The sequence below is a fragment of the Mesitornis unicolor genome, unplaced genomic scaffold (assembly GCF_000695765.1).
Source record: "Mesitornis unicolor isolate BGI_N332 unplaced genomic scaffold, ASM69576v1 scaffold17609, whole genome shotgun sequence".
NCBI lineage: Eukaryota > Metazoa > Chordata > Aves > Mesitornithiformes > Mesitornithidae > Mesitornis > Mesitornis unicolor.
Genome location: NW_010205399.1, coordinates 33,996 through 51,396, shown reverse-complemented (window position 1 = coordinate 51,396; position 17,401 = coordinate 33,996). Strand labels below are relative to the sequence as shown.

General features: G+C 44.5%; 1 protein-coding gene across 1 annotated transcript in view; it reads left to right on the top strand.

Moving 5' to 3' along the window:
- Positions 1-13,517: 13,517 nt before the first annotated feature.
- Positions 13,518-17,401, top strand: part of LOC104546103 (zinc finger protein 516-like) — a gene marked incomplete at its 5' end in the record, with an annotated part of 13,741 nt that continues 9,857 nt past the window's right edge. Inside the window, one exon of the mRNA XM_010191396.1 lies at positions 13,518-14,996. Within this exon, the coding sequence (XP_010189698.1) occupies positions 13,518-14,996 (1,479 nt within the window). The remainder of the gene's footprint in view (positions 14,997-17,401) is intronic.

Genomic DNA, 17,401 nt, shown 5'->3' with positions numbered 1-17,401 from the left:
CTCATCCGCTGGGCGGCGGCGCCACCTGGCGGCCGCGGGTGGAGCGGCCGGCGTCGAGTCCTCCCCCTCCCTCCCCTTCTTCCTTCTCCTCCTCCTCCTGCTGCCGCCGGCTCTGCGGACCGCAGCTGCCCGGTGCTTGCTTGCTGCTGAGCCTGTTCTTGGTATCGGCATGCGGGGAAAATGACAGTGAAAACAGCAGAGTTTACTTGTAGGCAGTATGCTGTAAAAATCTGATTTAACAGCGCTCGTTGAGATACAGGATCTAGGCTGGGAAAGGTCAAATGTGCTGCACATGATGATAAATACATAGGTTGGGATTTTAACTGAGAGCATTACCTGTATGTAGATGGAAGTGCCCAGGTGAAGTACACCTTGGTAGTGCTGAGACTGTGTCACTCCATTCATGGGGATAGGTACCTCCACTAGCTACGTAACCCCTCATGTAACTGCTTTGGGTCACCTTGGAAGCTGCGCGTTTCTTTTGATTAAAGAATTAAAACTGAAACCAGCTTGGTGCAATGTCTGTGCCATAAAGACTAGTTATCACCTGGAGCTTGTGTATAGGCAGGTGTGCGAGTGGCTTAAGTCATGGATTAAATGCATCTTAGTGAATAGATTTAAAATGATTCTGACTTTGAGGAGGATTTTCAGAATGCCTTATTTTCCTGACGTTAGCCTAATCTGTATCTTCGCCAAAGTAGTTGTGGCAGTAAGTACTTCTCTGTGTGATGCTACTGGAGAAACACACATACACACATGCCATCCAATTGTTTACCTCTCGTTTGCCCAGATATTTCCAAAAAATCTGTTTTCTGTATGATTCTGTACTATTTAAGAATCTGAATTAACCAGATTAATTTCTTAATTAACCATTAAGACTATTCTTCATTAGGCAAGTTGTATTTCTGTCTGGAAGCAGTCTTAAGGAGTCAGCTATGGTTGAGATGGGGGGTGTCCTGCCTTTTGTAACAGGAACGTGTGGATAAATGCCAGGTAGGCGATCTGAAGAGCTTTGTCTTTATTGGTAACTTAATCCTTTGTATTTTTTATTTCTGTGCAGTTTTATGTGCATAACAACAGAGCCTGCAACTGATAGAGGGCTCAGGCAGTGGGGTAGAGAGTTGGTTTGGTTACCTCAGTTCCCCTCGTCCCTCCCCAATGCCTTGTTTAACCGTGCTGGAGTTGCTCTCACCAGGCCCGTCGTGTGCTGCTGGGAAAGCAGATGGCTTTCCTGAGTTTCCAAAAAAATCAAGTCCCCAGTAAGACCTGAACGCTAGGGAATAATGAACACTTGAGCTCCTCAGGAGGAGAGGTGTCAGTGCTGCTTCTTGTCCAAGAGCCGATGCAGCTCCTTCCTTGTTCCCAGTGGGATGCTGCTCCATCCCACCAGGTTTGCACACCTGAGGGGAAGGACTTTGCAGGGAAGTGGCAGGCACCTTTCTGTTTAAGGACACCTGATGTAAATAGCTGGTTGTCAACATTTTAAAATCTTTCCCTTGTTAATCTCGTGGCAGGCACAGGGATCTTGCGTGCTGCTTTCTGTGGGCTTGCACTCAATATGGAGGCAAAAGGTGACGATGAGGTTCACTGAGCCTCTCGCCCAAAATGGTGTTTGCAGGCTGCTGCAGGTACACGTGTAGAAGCTCCTTTCTATCAAACCAAGTTTGTAAGGTGCCCTTAAATGTAATTTCCTACTTTCTTGTGAGGTACATAACAGAACAAGAGCTGAGGAGAGGAAAAAATATTTGAAATACCTTCTAGCCTTTCTGGATGTATGTGCTGTTTTTTTTTCTTTTTTAAATCCTTTCGAAAAGGAGAAATTCCAAATTAAGCCAGCCTGTGGCAGTGTTTTTCAGCATTTCTTTTGCTTCTGCTGCATTTGAAGCCTAAGCCTTGGTGCTAATTGGAAAAGCTGGGAAGTTTAATATGCGGTATGTGCAATAGTTAGTCTCAGTATTTAATAGCGTTTTAGCATTTTAACACAGCTCTTTACTTACTAAAATAAATGTGTGACATAAATAATCATGACTCACAGGTGCAGAATTACTGTTTCATTGTCTATGAAGCTTATTTTAAAAGTCGTGTTGCTATTGCCATTTTTCAAATGGATTTGATTTCTACCCCCCATCTTCCTTTAGCATAACAATGTTTCTATTATTTGAAAGAGTCGTTAAGACACATTTACAACAGGTTCTGCTTTTTTCAAGACATCTTTGAGACTTCCTCTTGTCTCCTGACCTTTCTGAGCTACATCACGCACCGTGGGATGATTCTCATCTGACTTCCTTCCCAAACAGAAGGCTTCCTCTTTTTTTGAAATATGAAGCCTACACACCAGAGATGAATAGAGGCTGGAATTACTTACATCTCTTAAATTGCATTTCAATTTTTTAAATTTTCCTTACTCATTTTTGGGTTGTTGTGGTTATACAGCTGCTCTGTCACCCAATGCCTCCACTCCAGTGCAGGGAAAGGGTGCTTGGAAAAAGAAAAGGAGATTCTTGGGTTGAAATAGAAATATATTTAATAACAACAACAACTACTACTATTAATAACAATGGAATATGAAGTACACAGAGTTATACTCAGCCAATATTGGGGGGGGGTAGGTCTCACAGTTGGTATGGTAAACAAGTCCCTCTCGAGATGTCAGCCATGAAAGAGTGAAGGAGAAGGAGCAGGAGGGAGGAAGAGGACCGTCTCCAACAAATTCCCCAATTTATAGTGAATGTGACCTTTATGGTATGGAGTAAGTATTAATTGGCCAGCCTGGGTCATCTGCCTCTTGCTGCTGATGGCTTCTGCACATGTTTATCTCAAGACAACCGAAGACCTTGATCCCTGTGGCAACCTGCATATGGCAACCAGGATCGGCCACAAACTAAAAACGTCTTATCAACTTTGTTCCCATGAAATAGCGTGTTGTAGTCCTTACAAAAACGACAGTTTTCCTCAGCAGAAAACTGACTCTCAAATTCTGTCCCAATAAACTGGGACACTGAATTAGTAAGACTTTAAAAAGGAGGACACTAGAAAGAAGGGGAAGGGGAAAGGAAAGGCTGCTTACCTAGGAGTTAACCAACCTGCCATGCTGCTGCCACTGTGGACTGTGTGCTGTTTGGTGCCGTTGGTACTGGGTTGGTGGCCTTGGCCAAGTGGCCCACGGCTGTGTTCATGTGCTCCCTGGTGGCTTTGGTTCCCTGTGGTCCACCCGGAGCAGAGTTGCTCAATTCAGCTTTTGATCTGTCAGTAGCTTAGAGCCTTCCCGTACCTTGAGGAGACTCTGCACATCCCATACCCTGCTGGGCTTGGCCCCACATCTGTCCTGCCGCATCCTTCATGGTGGGTTATGATCCAGAAGTCTCGCCCTCATCAAGGGCATCCAGTTTCCAGTGATGATAGTGCAGTCTGTCCAGCCTACGTCTAGGATTTGATCTGACTTGCTCATTTTTCTATTTGAGCCCTACTTTCTTCCATTCCCTTTCCAAACTCCTCTTTCCTCTGAAGTCCTTAAAAAGCAGTGAACATGAGGAAACAGACATGTTACCAAGTACTGTATAACTAGAAAATCTTTAAATACTCATAATAATTTTAAAATCATCATCTGCATTCACTTTCCTGTGATGTGTCCCTGACTGACATGACTGACGTGCAGATTACAGATCCTTGACTGCCCTAAGTCTGTGTACAGAGCTACCCGCCATGGTAGCATGGCCTTCGGCAGGAGGAACAAGATAAATTAGGTCATGTAGAGATCCTTATTTCTGTAGTTATGCGGTCTCTGTTACCACACGGGGCTTCCTGGGTGTAGTTTAGGTGTTTCTGCAGAACCCTAGCCTGCAGCACAGCTGTACCCTCTGTTTTCAGACTACCCTCTAGTAAAGGACTTTATAACGTATGGCAATACGCTACCCACGCTTAACAAATTATAGGAAAAATGAAATATTAGATGAGGAATGTTAAGCTCTACGGGGTGGCTGCCAGTCCACAGTCTTGGCCTGGAAAGCCTTTCTCCTTATTGCACTTGAAGGAAGAGGAACAGGTGGTGGTCAAGAAGGCGGTCTGGGGCAGAGGCCGTGGCAAGTCTGACAGTTGGAATGAAAAGGAAAATCTCCAGGAAGTGTTACAACTGTTTGGGTCTGTGTTTGGAGTGGCTGTACAGGCAGCCTGCCTCTTGATTTAAAAAAGAAATTACATATCTGAGTCATAATTTTCCTTGTCCTCTGCAAGTAGTTTTGATGCATCGAGACCAATTGCACTTCTCTTTCTATGCCTTAAACTAAAAATAAAAAGAGCCAAAACCCCCCAAAACACAACAGCCCCTACCCAAATCCAAGCCTCTCAAATTTAATTGTGTATCCTGCTGTGTTAATGGTCTTAAGGCTTTTCTTGTTCCTCCTTCTATCTGCACCAGACTTCACAGTCAGGGCCACACACGCAGCAATGCCTAGCGGCTACAGAGCGTACTGAAGTACTGCGGGCTTTGTACCAGTTCGTACAGTATCGCTCTTAACTCTGGAAATAGGACAAAGCTGTGTTAGAGTCAAATTGGTATCATCTGGCCTAATCGCTTCCTAATTTTGCAGAGCATTCCAGGAGTTTTATATCCCATAATTTTCTTTAAGTATGTTATGAGCAGCAACTTTTACGGTAATGCCAAATGGTAGAGTTTTCATTTTGGCAAGCAGTCCCTGCAAGTGTTTTTGTATTGGTCCTGTGTACGTATTCATCTGCCCCTCTATTTTATCCATAATTTAGACATAAGTACGTACTGTTCCCTCATCGCTTTCCAGGATCCAGGTGGTGATGGGGGACTGTACATTTTAAGCTTATGTGTTGCTTTTGCTCCAGTTTTGTCTGTGAGTGATAGACCCTTTCTTCTGCATCCACTTCTGCACTGTGGCATTATGTTTCTTAACAGAAGAAAAGCATGTCTGAAGTTTCGTGAGGTGGGGACAGAGGTGCAAAAGCTGTGTGTAACGTGGACAGTTAGCTTTGGGATTTTTTGACACTATAGCTGGAGCAGCCCTGTATGAGATAGGAAGACATCAGGATGCTCCTGAAGCTCACAGGGCAAAGAGGGTCCATGGGGCACTATGGGGAAATGCAGTCCTCAGTCCCAGAAGAGGCTGTGCTGGGGATGTGGGCAGGATGTGGCAACCATGTAGGGGTCAAATGTGTTAGTTGCAGCCTTGCTGTGTGAGGCTGGACAGACCGGTGTCATCTCATTGCTGCTCCTTATTTAAAGGATGGGCTTTCTTCTCAACCGGCAGAAGCCCCATTGAAATCTTAACTGATGAAGAGTGGAAAAGGCCCTTGGAAATACTCTGATAACAGGAGCTATAGCTCCATGGGCAGATAAATACACGTTATTTCATGAGGCTTTTCCCTTACTGCTGGGCAGGGATTATGCTCATGGATCTCTGTGTGAGAAATACGGAGGTGAAAAGATTGGCAAGTCATCGCTAGCTCTGCTGCTACCCAAAATTCCTATGCACCATGTATATAATGACTTATAAAAAAGTCCCACTGAGGAGGTATATGGTGAACCCTGGCAATGCCATGTCTGTGTCACGCTGCCAGCAGCAGCCGTTTTACCCAAACGTGCCCTTTCACTTCATTACGTGCTCTGCTGTGGATGCTTCCCTTCTCTCACCTCCAAATAAAGTTGGGGTTGACTTTGGAAGGTCTGACACCTGGGGGACAGATCCCAGAGCACCCGACGCTAGAAGAGAGCTTGCGTTTTGGCTTCAGCACCAAGCTTTTTGCACCTGATGTGCACCTGTGTGAAGCTGAGGGTGATGAAAAGATGCTACGCCAGGGCTGCTCTTGCAGCCAGTTGGCTTTTGGAAGGCTTGTAGCGTTGGTACTCTAGATAGCAACAAAGCCAGATAGCCTTTAAGGAAAAATTACATACACGTAGCTGGAAAGAAAAAGTTTACTGTGACCTTTCAGGCTTGTTTTTCATCAGGCCTCTGGTACCTCACAGTCAACCTGACAGATTTTGGGCCTGGTGCCCTTTCCCACCCAGTTTCTCAGTGACTTTGTTGATGCTTGTTGTCTGGTTGTGCTTGAAGTCCCAGTAACCTTGCTGACGTTACCTCTGTGGCTGTGAGGATGGGGGATGGTTTTGAGGCTCCCTTTCCTTTGAAAAAAAGAAAAAAAAAATGAAAAAAGAGTGATCCTTGAAGTGTGACGTAACTCTAAAGCATTTCTGCTGCGCAAAGGAATTTGTAATTTTACTGAGTTAGGGAATACCTTGTAGAAAGGGGTCTTTTGTGTGCTGTACCGTAACTGTTCTCAGACTCAGATTTCACTCATCTTAAAAGGTCAAGTTTCAAATTTAATCAACTAAAATTTTTGTGGTTTTTTTTTTCTGATCACTTTGGTGACCTTTCAGATTCTTTCCAAACTGCAAAACTGTTGCAATCCATATCTTTGACGATAATAACAACAGTAATCTAAAATAACTCAAAAACCTCAACAAGTGCAGTCCAGAACTGAACAGACTTTACTGAATGAGTGTGAGGGTTGCCTATTCATGGTTTTTGCTGCCCAGGTTGTAAGAGGTCAGTGGGTTTTGTTTTCCCAAGCAGCAGGTGTCCTCCCAGACGATGCCAGAGAGATTTGTCAGGGGAGACCGGGGAGTGTAAGGAGCAGTGGGCTCGGCTGGCCTGTCCCGCTTTCATCCCTGCAGTGTCTCCCAGTTCTACAGGATATACATTGTCATATATAACAATATATAGTTAGATTTGAACAATATAATAGAGCCCTTCAGCTGTTTGCACACTCAGGGTATGGTGGTGTGGTGTTCTAAGAGCTGGATGGTGAAAGTAAAAAGTAAGTGAGGTTGGAAATTGCGGAGGGTAAAGTTAGTGAAATGAAGCAAACAGGACTTTGGAATAAATCTGTGTGTTGTAGTTGCAGGAACAGAGGGAAGCCTGAAAACAAATGTGCAAGAAACACAGCTGAAAGGTAGCATGGTCATAAAAAAAGTTGAATTTATGGCTCCAAACATTAGTCATTTAGTCATTGTGGCAACAGCAGTAGTACCGTTTCTGAAGGAAAAAAGGGAAAAAACCCTGAATTTTGTTACTTTAAAAGAATTTAAATTGCTTTGATCTGATAATAATTTCTCCTCCCTGGGCTCACTCCCAAAAACCTGAGATACAAAACTGCACCAGTTCCCTCTCGACTTGTGAGATGATGCTTTTCTGCAGTCAGCATCCTTTCCCAAAAGCCACTTGATTGAAAGCTGACAGTTGCCATTGAGCAGCCTTGTCCTGAAGGAGTCAATGTGGAGTCATTTTAGGACCTATAAGATTTAGATGTAGAAAGAAGAATGGAGACCAAGATTGCAAACTGTACTAAAGGGGTGCTAGTTCTGATTGGTAAAGCCACAATCTGGGTTTATTTGCTAAAGATGGAGGTATAGTGGTGGTAGAGAAATGTGTAGCTGATGTCATGAAGGTGAAAAGGTCACTCCCCAACATCTAGCCACAAAAAAGATAGGGGAAAAAAAATTGTTGAGAAGTAATAAGGAAAGGCAGTGTGGTATAAACCAGAAACACCTTGCTCATGGCTAGACGAGTGCAGGACTTTTTGGGGTGCCTGGGACTCATTTTCTGTGCGCTCCTGGGCTGTGTCACAGGATGACGTTACTTCCCGCTTGCAGTGGAAGGTCTTTGAGGCAGGGTGAGCCAGCTGACTGATAAACCGTCTGCATCAGCCAGCATCTCAACCTCAAGAGCTGCGTTGGGTTTCTTCCCTGTTAAAAACCTCAAACCTCAGCCAAAACCACTCACAGTCAATTCTAAAATTAATCAGAGGAAGCAGCGGTACAGTTGATCGTGTGCTCTCTACCCTTCGGTATCGCCCTCTTACCTGCTCGCCTGCCCCATCCTGCAGTGCTGAATGCTCCGGTCTAATCTCTGGTCATCTCTTCTTCTGAATTACAGGGGAGCTGGTGTAAATGCTTCTGAAAACATCTAGCAGCGTCTAAAGCGAGATGAGCTTTGCAGATGAGAAGCTGGATCTTGTATCAAAACAGCGTAACTTTCTCTTCCCAGTATCTCACGGCAGCACGTGGCCTTGCGCTGTGAGAAAACCTGAAAGGGTTTGTAGGAGTTGTCTGTTACCTCATGCCTGCTTTGTCACCACGATGGTGATCTACTGAGTGACGCAGCTGGAGCAGAAAGCAGGGGAGGTGGTGGATAACATGTGGAGTATAGAAACCCAGGCAGCTACAACAAGTGGCATGGTCAGTGTAAGGCAAATCATCCTCTGCAGAACTGATACTGGGTCTCTTTGAACAGCCCGACCTCCGCTCACAGATAAACCTGCTGCTGAGGAGGGTCACAGGCTCACAGCTGAGTGCTCCAGGAGTGCTTTCCTTAGCTCACCACATAGAGAATGTGTATGAAAGGAAAGCTGGTTTTGGCATGTGTCTGCGGCACAGTTGCAGTGTGTGGATATGAGCTTACGAGGGGTTTTGGTTTGCCATGCTGGTAAAGGGAAGGAGTAAGTCATGCTTTCTGCCTTCTCGTGAAAAGGATGGATTTTTATCATGTGTGGATAATCCTTGTTTTGTCCACATAGTTTTTACAGTTCAAGTGGTGTTCCACCTCTTGCCTTGACATCTATTCTGCAAGCTGCAGATACTCCTAATTGTGGGGGTTTTTTTCTGTTCATCGCGAGTTTTCCCGCATGCGATTATATCTGATTGCTGTGATAGACTCCACTGCTCAGGATGACATAATTCTCTCTTTTGGAGCCTGGCGTTCCTGGGGACGCTGCAGGTGTTGGCCTATCACCCTCCCATCTTCCCTCAGTCGTGTGAGGGATGCTTAACTCTTCATCTTTACTTTCAGGTCGGTTACTTTTCTTTCGTAGTTCTCTGAACTCCTTCTAACTTGTCTGTATTTGCAGATCCTCACAGATAGTCTGGGGCCATAGAGTTTTTTTGTTGGACCTTCCTTTCATAGGATAAAAGACCTTGAGTTTCTGCTGCAAACCTGCTTTTTGCATCTTTTCCCCATTGTACTGTACTTACTGTGGGCTTCTATGTAGTGCCCATTACTATGGTATACATATTTTGTTATGTATTTTTATATATATATATATATACACGTATAAAATAATGTGACCAGCATGACCAACATATAAATGTCATCTTCGGAGGGCTATTTTTATTTTTATAATGTGTAATTTTATTTGTGAAAGCTAAGCTGAAGAACCTCACCTAGTAAACTCATATTTAACTTGCTGCCTATTGTAACATCTGTTATTTTCAACATTGCTGCTTCCCTGATTTCTCTCCCCCACTGCAAGGGTTTTTTGGATCGTTTCCCTTCACTTGTTTTAGCCTGCTTTTTTTCCAGAATGAATCTCATTTGATTATTTTCAGACCGCATTTCTATTCTCTCTAAGTCCCTGTGCATTACTGCCTTGTCCCCGTTATTTTTGCAGTTCCTCCAAATGTGATATTTCCTGGAGATTTAAGTTAACATGCTGTCTAGAGTTTCTTCTGGATCATTAAAGAAAATACCAAGTGAAATAGGACCTGGTATGGGTCTTTGCAATATTGCACCTTTTTCCAATGATGTCCTTTGCTTTTATCGTGATTTATTTGCAGCCAGTTTTCAAATCGAGCCACAGCATTCATCTCAAAGTGCAAATCACTATCAAATGTTTACCGAAAATCAAACACATCACATCTGCTCCTATCCCTTTGACTCCTAGTGCTGTAATGCCAGCCAGAAAAGGGGCCAATTTCTAGCCAGTTCTGCTCTTCTGAGCAGAAATCCTAGTTTCATTGTCCTCAGGCTTGTAGCCTGGTTTACTTTATAGGAAGCCTCATGAACTAAAACATCTGTGTGGCCCGTTCTGAAACTCGGTTTTGTGGAGAAACAGAGCTGGGGAGGAAACAAGTAGAGTTTATACACGTGAGGGGGAGAAAGAAGAGGGATATGTGTGTGTGGGGAGAAGGGAAGTCACTTCTATCTGCCTGTGTAAGATGCATAAGCACTGGCAATTAGATATGTTTCTGAAGAACTGATTGAATTCCTGAATGTTCCTGTGTTCCTAGACCATGGCTTTCCATACAGTTAAGTGATCCGTGCTGTCCTGCTTTGCTCTCCCGTGATCTGCGATGCCATTGATATTTGAAGCTATGACCAAACTGAAGGCATGAGATGGCATCAGCAGTGACTTCCTAGCTGGCCACCTTGTAAAATTTGTCCACTTCAGCTGTTGGCCAGGTATCCATGACACAGAAAAGCTTCTCACTCTGAAGTGCAACAGGCAAATGGCTGTTTTTGGTAAGAAACAAAGGAGTTGAGACAAAAGTGAGGAGATGACAGGGACTGTAGGAGAAAAAGTGAGAGCATGCTTACCCAAGAGCTCTTCCAATGGGGAATGTGAGTTACAGTCCCTGGAGATCATGCAAAAGGAATCCCATTCATGGATTTTTGCTTTGACCTGGCCATAATAAAATCTCAAAAGTTTCTGGTGACAGTAATGCCTGTACTGTGCTGGATAGAGCAGTATTTTATACCAGTGATTTAAAAGGATTGTTAGTACCCCTTTTCAGCTGGGGCAAGCGGCTGGGAGCAGGCAGAAATAAATTCAATCTATTTTTCTAAAAAAGCTCTGCCTATTTTGTTGGGTTGCATACAGTCTCCTCTTGCTCTCGCTTGCACCCCTGGCTTTTGCTGCCTGAGCCCAGCTTGGCCCACCACCCGTGACGAGGAGGATGGCACGTGGCAGCATTTTGGCCTGGGTGTCGATACCTGGAGTGTGGGTCCCTGGTGGAGGGCGGGACGGGTTAGGGACAAGCTTGGGCTGTGCTTTGTGCTGATGAAGAGGTAAGAGTTGGCCTGCAAGTGAAAAGCATGTCTGTCCAAATTTTGGGGAAGAGGGGGCAGGTGTGTGGTTTGGTTTTGTTTTGCTAGAAGTGCAGCCTTGAGTAATTAACACAAATATTGCTATCAAGGCTACTGGTCTAAGCTTTTAAAATTATTTGTAGTATGTTCGGTACTGTTCGTGTGAGACATCAGAGGAACTGAATCTAGCAAGATGCTGTGAAGAGATGTTAGAAGCTACGTTTTGTAATAATCTTACAAATTTTCATATATTGTACTGATGGTGTATGCCTTCAGCATTGTGGCAACTGCAGGCCTCAGAAATGCCTTCATCGTTTTCCTACTCTGGGCTCCATTCTCCACCTGGAAAATCCCTCTTTCTTTGGCTGCACTATAGCAATAGGGGTAAAAGGACTGTAGCTGCCTCTAGGTTTGCAATCCCAGACTTTTATACCCATGGTTATTTGGCACATGGGACTGTAGTCTCTCTCTCTCTCTGCTTCCTTCTCCTTCATCCTGAGTACAGACCTAAACTGAACAGTCCAAACCTAAAGACCAAGCCCAGCTCTAACCTGTGCCACCTCACAGTCTGTTTGACTTTGTCTTCTTTGCTGAAGCAGCGTGGTACGTAGATTTTGGGCAAGTCAGAAAGCATCAGGGAGTGTCTGAGGTACGCAGAGCAGCCTGGGACTTGCGGGTATCTGTCGGTGTACCTCTTCATCTGCTGATGTGGCCCTTCATCACAGCTGCACAGGTGGACCAAGGAGTGGCTGAAGCCCCCCAGCTCTGCAGGCCCTGTGAGTGGGTTTGGTGATGGTCCCCCACCTCCCTCTGCCCACTCTGCTCAGCCCAGCCAGTAGGTTGGCTCAGTCCCCACTGAGTACTGCTCGGACCAAATAACTAGGTTTTGCTTTGCTTTATTATTTACTACGATAATCAAAGGAGCCACTCTTTGTGATCCTAAAGAGAGGCTTTAAAATCTTATTTAAGAGCATAAATATTTGGGGCCTTGACAGATGTGCTTTGAAAACAACACAGATGTGCAGTGTCAGATTTCACTGCTTCATGCAGTGTCTGTTCCAAACTGTAAATTTGGCATGTGGTGCTGGGCATGTGCTTTCCCAAAGCCTTGCACCCTGCAACACAGGAAAAACAAGTTTCTGGGCTGTGGGATTTTTTTCTCCCCGAATTTACCCCCCTCAGAGAGTTTGAAAGGAAAAGGATCTTAGCAGAGCGAGCACTCAGCCCTGCAAAACTGTAGATCTATAGGTTATCTTTAACCTAATTGCCTCAAATTAAACAAAAGCGTAAGAATTTTTGGTTGGATTGAAGGCAAGTCTAAGTAGACTTTATTTGCAGTGAAACTCCAGCCGAAAACACGCTTCTCCCATTGCACCATGCAGAATAATGCCCGTGGCGCTGCACTGATGAACAGCACTTGATTTTCTGAGTTGATGTGAGAGGATATGCAGCTCTAGAGCAGTTCATTCCTTTCCCGTTCTCACCCCTTTTTCGGATGCGGCGATCACTTTGGACTGGTGACATTTTAGATGGAGCATGGTCTCCTTACACTCGCCTGGCAGTGGCTCATTAACCACATGTTAATTGAAACTGAAATCTTGTCAGATGATTCAATTCAGCTACACGTTAAATGGGTTCAGTGCGGTATGCATTACTGCTCTGGCGAAAATCTCTGTGAAATTGATTTGTGAACTGATTTGGAGGGATTCAGCGGCTTCATCAGTGGCTCTGAGAGCTCAGCATCAGGAGAGTGGGCAGAGGTAGCCATGCTCTCAGCAAAACAAATCCTGCTCTTCTCTTTCCCCCAAACAGCTTTAATTACTGCCCAGTATGTTCCCTTTCCAGGACATGTGTTAGGCAGATGAATTTACTCTGGAGAGCTGAGAAGTGAAGAAGCAAATCAGAAGAATCCAAAGTCTGGTTTGAATTCTGTAATTTAAATGACTGAAAACGTTGAATTTTTTATCTCTTAGTGGATTGAGCGATCATAAAATTTTCCTAAAGTTTGACTCAAATCTAAACGTATGTTGGAAAAAAAAAAGGTATCTGCTCTAAACTAACGGATGAAAAATTTAAAAGTTACATCCTCCATAAGTCATCTTTTATACTTAGCTACTGCAGAAGTCCCTCTTAAGTGAGCCATTTATTCTGTATGCTGTACCTGCTTATATGCTTGGTTTCCACGTGGAGCCAGTTTTTATTGCTGAGTTATAAACCCTCTGAAAATAGGGGCTTGTAATGGAAGCGCTGACAGACCTTTAACTAGGTCAGTCTTATCTGGCTCCATTATCTCTGCTTTTGTTAAAGCATTAAATGGTTGCATATTTGTTTATTTTTCCCGCAGCCCCAGAATTTTAACATGGGTATATTATCAAATTGTTCTTTCTTCAAAGTGTCACAAACATGCATTAGAGAGTTTATCCAGACTTCACCGTCGTCTTTAGAAGTAAATTGAGACGTTGTGTCTTATTTCAAGATTTCCTTGCTTATACAGACTGTAGCGTGTCACTACAATGCTAATACCAAAATTTGCTTTTTCTCCTGCTGTCTTATCCTAATCTTGAATTTTGCCCTGTCTTTTGGGCTCCTTTCTGCATAAAATGACAATGGTGTTGTTTTGTTTGTCCCATTCAGATGAAAAGCCATACCACTGCAACTTCTCTGAAGAGGAGACCCCGATGGTAACATCTCAGCTGGACGAACTCCTGAAGCTGGGAAGCTTCAATGCCAGAGAAAACGAGGCCAGGGAGTCTAAACCAGAGATTCCTGCCCTGGTGTCAGCACTGGAGAGGGTCATCAAGGAGCCCTTTGCGAAATACCAAGATCTAAAAGATTCTGCAGACATAAAGATGCCAGCATTTCACCACAGCCACGGGCTTCCTTGCTCCAGTCGCATTGCCAGCTTTGCTTCAGGTGTAGGCCAGACACCTTCAAACATGGTCATGGACTTGAAAACGTCACTTGAAGTACAGGCTTGTCGTGCTAGAGAAAATTTGCTAGACTCACACAGGGAGCATCCTCTGCTAGAAAAAGGTGCTGAAGCTCAAGAGGTAGCGCCACTCGATTTGAGTGGAAAATCAACAAGGGATAATTCATGCAATAAAAATCTGAATGCATCCTTGCAGGCTGCTTTAACTGTCTACCCGTGTCCTTTCTGCAGCCACAAGACCTACTACCCTGAAGTCCTGTGGATGCACAAAAGAATTTTGCACAAAATCAGCTGTAACTCGATGGTCCCCCCTTGGGTTCAACAGAACGGGTTCAAGAGTATTAAAAACAACCTGGTCTTTCTGGCGAGGAGCGGGCGCACCGGCCCCCCTCCTGTCCTCGGTGGTAAGGAATGCCAGCCTTTGCCTGTTGCCAGATTTACGCGCACTCAGGTGCCAAGTGCATTGCCAGGGTCCAAAAGCAGCCCTCTTTCTGTGGGAATGACTGCGAAGTCTGGGAGCACGCATCAGTCAAAGGATGGTCATGCCTTTGGCCACTGTGGTCCGCGTTTGTCGGGTCTGGATGGGTACAGACAGCCCAAGTCAAACCATTCCCAGGAGCAATACAGCATAGCAGCACAACAAAAAAGTAAATACGAAGCAAATTCCAAACTTATGCAAGTGGGAGCCTATAGCAGAAGCGTAACGCCTACTCAGACGGTCATATCCAGGCCTAGTGCACAGCCCGCCAACAGTAAGCAGGTGGAAAAGTACGTGGTTCCCCAAGGAAGTTCTAGTTTTGCCCCTCCAGGTAAGCACTGTGCGTCCGACTCCGTGAAGGCCAAATTCAGCCCACCGCCACAGTACCATCCTCTGTGTAAAGGCGAGCAGTACCCTAAACGCGAAGAGCCACTGGTGCCTCCGAGGGAGTCTCAGGCGAAGGCTGGGAGTGAGATGAGGACATTGGCAAACTGCACGGCAGCAGCACGAGCGAGTCCGCTGCTGCAGCCCCAGCCCAGCGCTGCGGGAGTTCCTCCGGCTTTACACTCCAGCAAACAGGACCTGGGATCAGACATGCACGAGAAGCGTTTGGACATTTTAAATATCTTTAGAACATACATTCCAAAGGACCTTGCTTCGTTGTACCAAACCTGCAGTGCCAACAGCCCTGTCCTGGATCACGCAGGTAAGATCTTCACAAGCCCTTCCGTAGTGGAGGACGTGGCTTCGCTTGTTCCTGCTTTGCTGGGAACCACGTCGTGCTGTTACAGTTTCTCCCTTCTCTGCCTTTAATGGTTGGGATTACGGGTTCATTGTTTTTTATCATTTCTGGATAGGCTTGGCTAGGTTTGTTTACAGATCTCTAACGCTGCAGCATCCCCCCTCGTGCACTGCGTGACATTTCTGTCGCAGGTTAAATATATCTGGTTCCACCTGGAGTATTACTGTCCCCTCCCTTCGCACAGGCTAAAGTTACACGGATGTGCTGTCACACAAAGATCCTGCTGATATGCTGGTACCCGCACACATCATCATCTTTTTGCTTCGGGCAAAATAAACATCCTCTGGGGCTTATCTGTGATGTTATTTTGGAGGTTTTGTTCAATTTGTCTGCAAACAAGTCTTCCAACAACAGAGGGAGATAATCACTTGTCAGTGTCCTTTGTCTTTCTTGACAAAAGTCTTAAGATGTTCCTTGTCCGTATCAGACTGCTATCGCATTTTTCCAGTGAGTCTTTTGATCTGTTTCTATGTTTATAATTAAAAAGAGGTAGGGCTGAATATGTGCCTGCTACTTCACTAAGCAAGAAAGGCAGTTGTGCACATAGCCAGTTTAAAAGTTCAGGGACTAAAAAAGTATCTGAGCTCTCCTTCTGTCTCTTGCCACTCAACTGCCACCTAAAAAGAAGACCAAAAAAAAAAAAGGAAACCTATGTATTTGCATTTGAAACCATACTCTTCTGACTGTCTGCCAGAATTAGTTTGTCTCACTGGGAACTGAAAATCACACTGATTTATTACAGTTGAGATGGAGAGGAGTGTGTGTAGTGAGGGGAAAATGGGGACTATAGTCCCGGTTCTCACCATTGATAAACAATCCCAATTTTTTTAGACACTTCTCTTTGTAGAAGTTGTGCACCTGATGTAACACACTCTGTTTTGACAAAAGCATGTGTGAAAGGGAGCTTGTGACTCCCTTTTACAGGTGGGACGAAACCTAGGACATGTGGAAGCTGGTTGTCTAAGGACAGCTATGGTCTGGTGTCCCAACGTATGTGCATGTTGACCACTCTGGAGGCTGTGAGGCAAGGAGGGAGCCGTAGCGGTTGGTCAGGTCTTGGCAGAAGGCCTTTTGGGGAAGACAGGAAAGCAAAATCTATCTGGAATAGTCCATGAGGTGCAACTTTCAGTGGCTCCAGTATCAGTTTTGCTCAATCACATAGAAAATAATGGTGCGTACGAGCTGATTGTTATTTATTGAGTAGATAATTTTGCAGGTGATTAGAAGCTGTGTGATGATAGTAACTAGTATCAGGCTTCTGTTTCTTGTTAAGAAAGCAGAGGAGGACATGCATGGTTTCAAAAACTGCAGGGTCAGTCTTCCTGTTTTTCTTCAGCTGACTTTGCTTTTGCCATCCCAGGAACTAGAAGCTGACTTAGTGAATGCAGGCACCAGAAAAACCATGAGAATCAGTGGGGCAAAGTAAATCAGAGGCAGGATTTCCAAGCAGATCTCTATTTACCTGGGATTTTATTGCCAAAATGTTTCTGCTGGGCAGTGATTTCCAGAGACGCTTTAACTGGATGTTATTTAGTGCCCTTCTCTGCTTTGAAATCTCTTCTTTCATTCCAAGTGTTTTACAGCAATCAAGTTTTCAGAATTTGACCTCTTTTTTTTTTATGTAGCTTGTCTTAATTTTATATACACCTTCCAGGTTGTTGATGGTTCTCCAAACCTATTGGCATGATGGCTGTTTTTCATAGCACTAAAATAAAACGCTGCTGCAGGCAAACGGAACGAGATGCTACCAGCTGCCAATAGAGGAGGGTAGATGAACTTTGTCTGAACACACGTCCCTAGTCTGAGCCCTCCGAGTCACTATACATCATACAATTTAGTCTTAATATGGCAATGTGACTATGGCAGTTGTGACATAAAGGACAACCAAAAATCCCACTTAGGTATAGTATTTGTCACGTTTTGGTTTTGTTGTTCTTTTTTTTTTTTCCCAATTGAATGTTCCCAGTTGACTTGGGTGTTTGGTATACGACCTCATCTTGAATTGCACTAGAATATTTTAGTGTGTGGTACGGCACTGTTCAACTTCCTTTAGAGTGACTGGATTTATTTCTGGGATCCTTTCTTTTACATTTTTGTTTATTCCAATGTGTCCTTGGAAAAAAGAGTTGTAGTACATACTGTTGTGATACAGGTGCAAACACAAAGCTTGCTGCACTTAGGCTAATTTTGTTTCTCACTGCCCAGTCTTCCCAAATGCTTGTAGAGAGACTCTTATTGTTCTGTTTAATAGTGGTTATTTATTTTATTCATGATATTTACCTGAATCACCGTATTAGGAAAGGATGGGT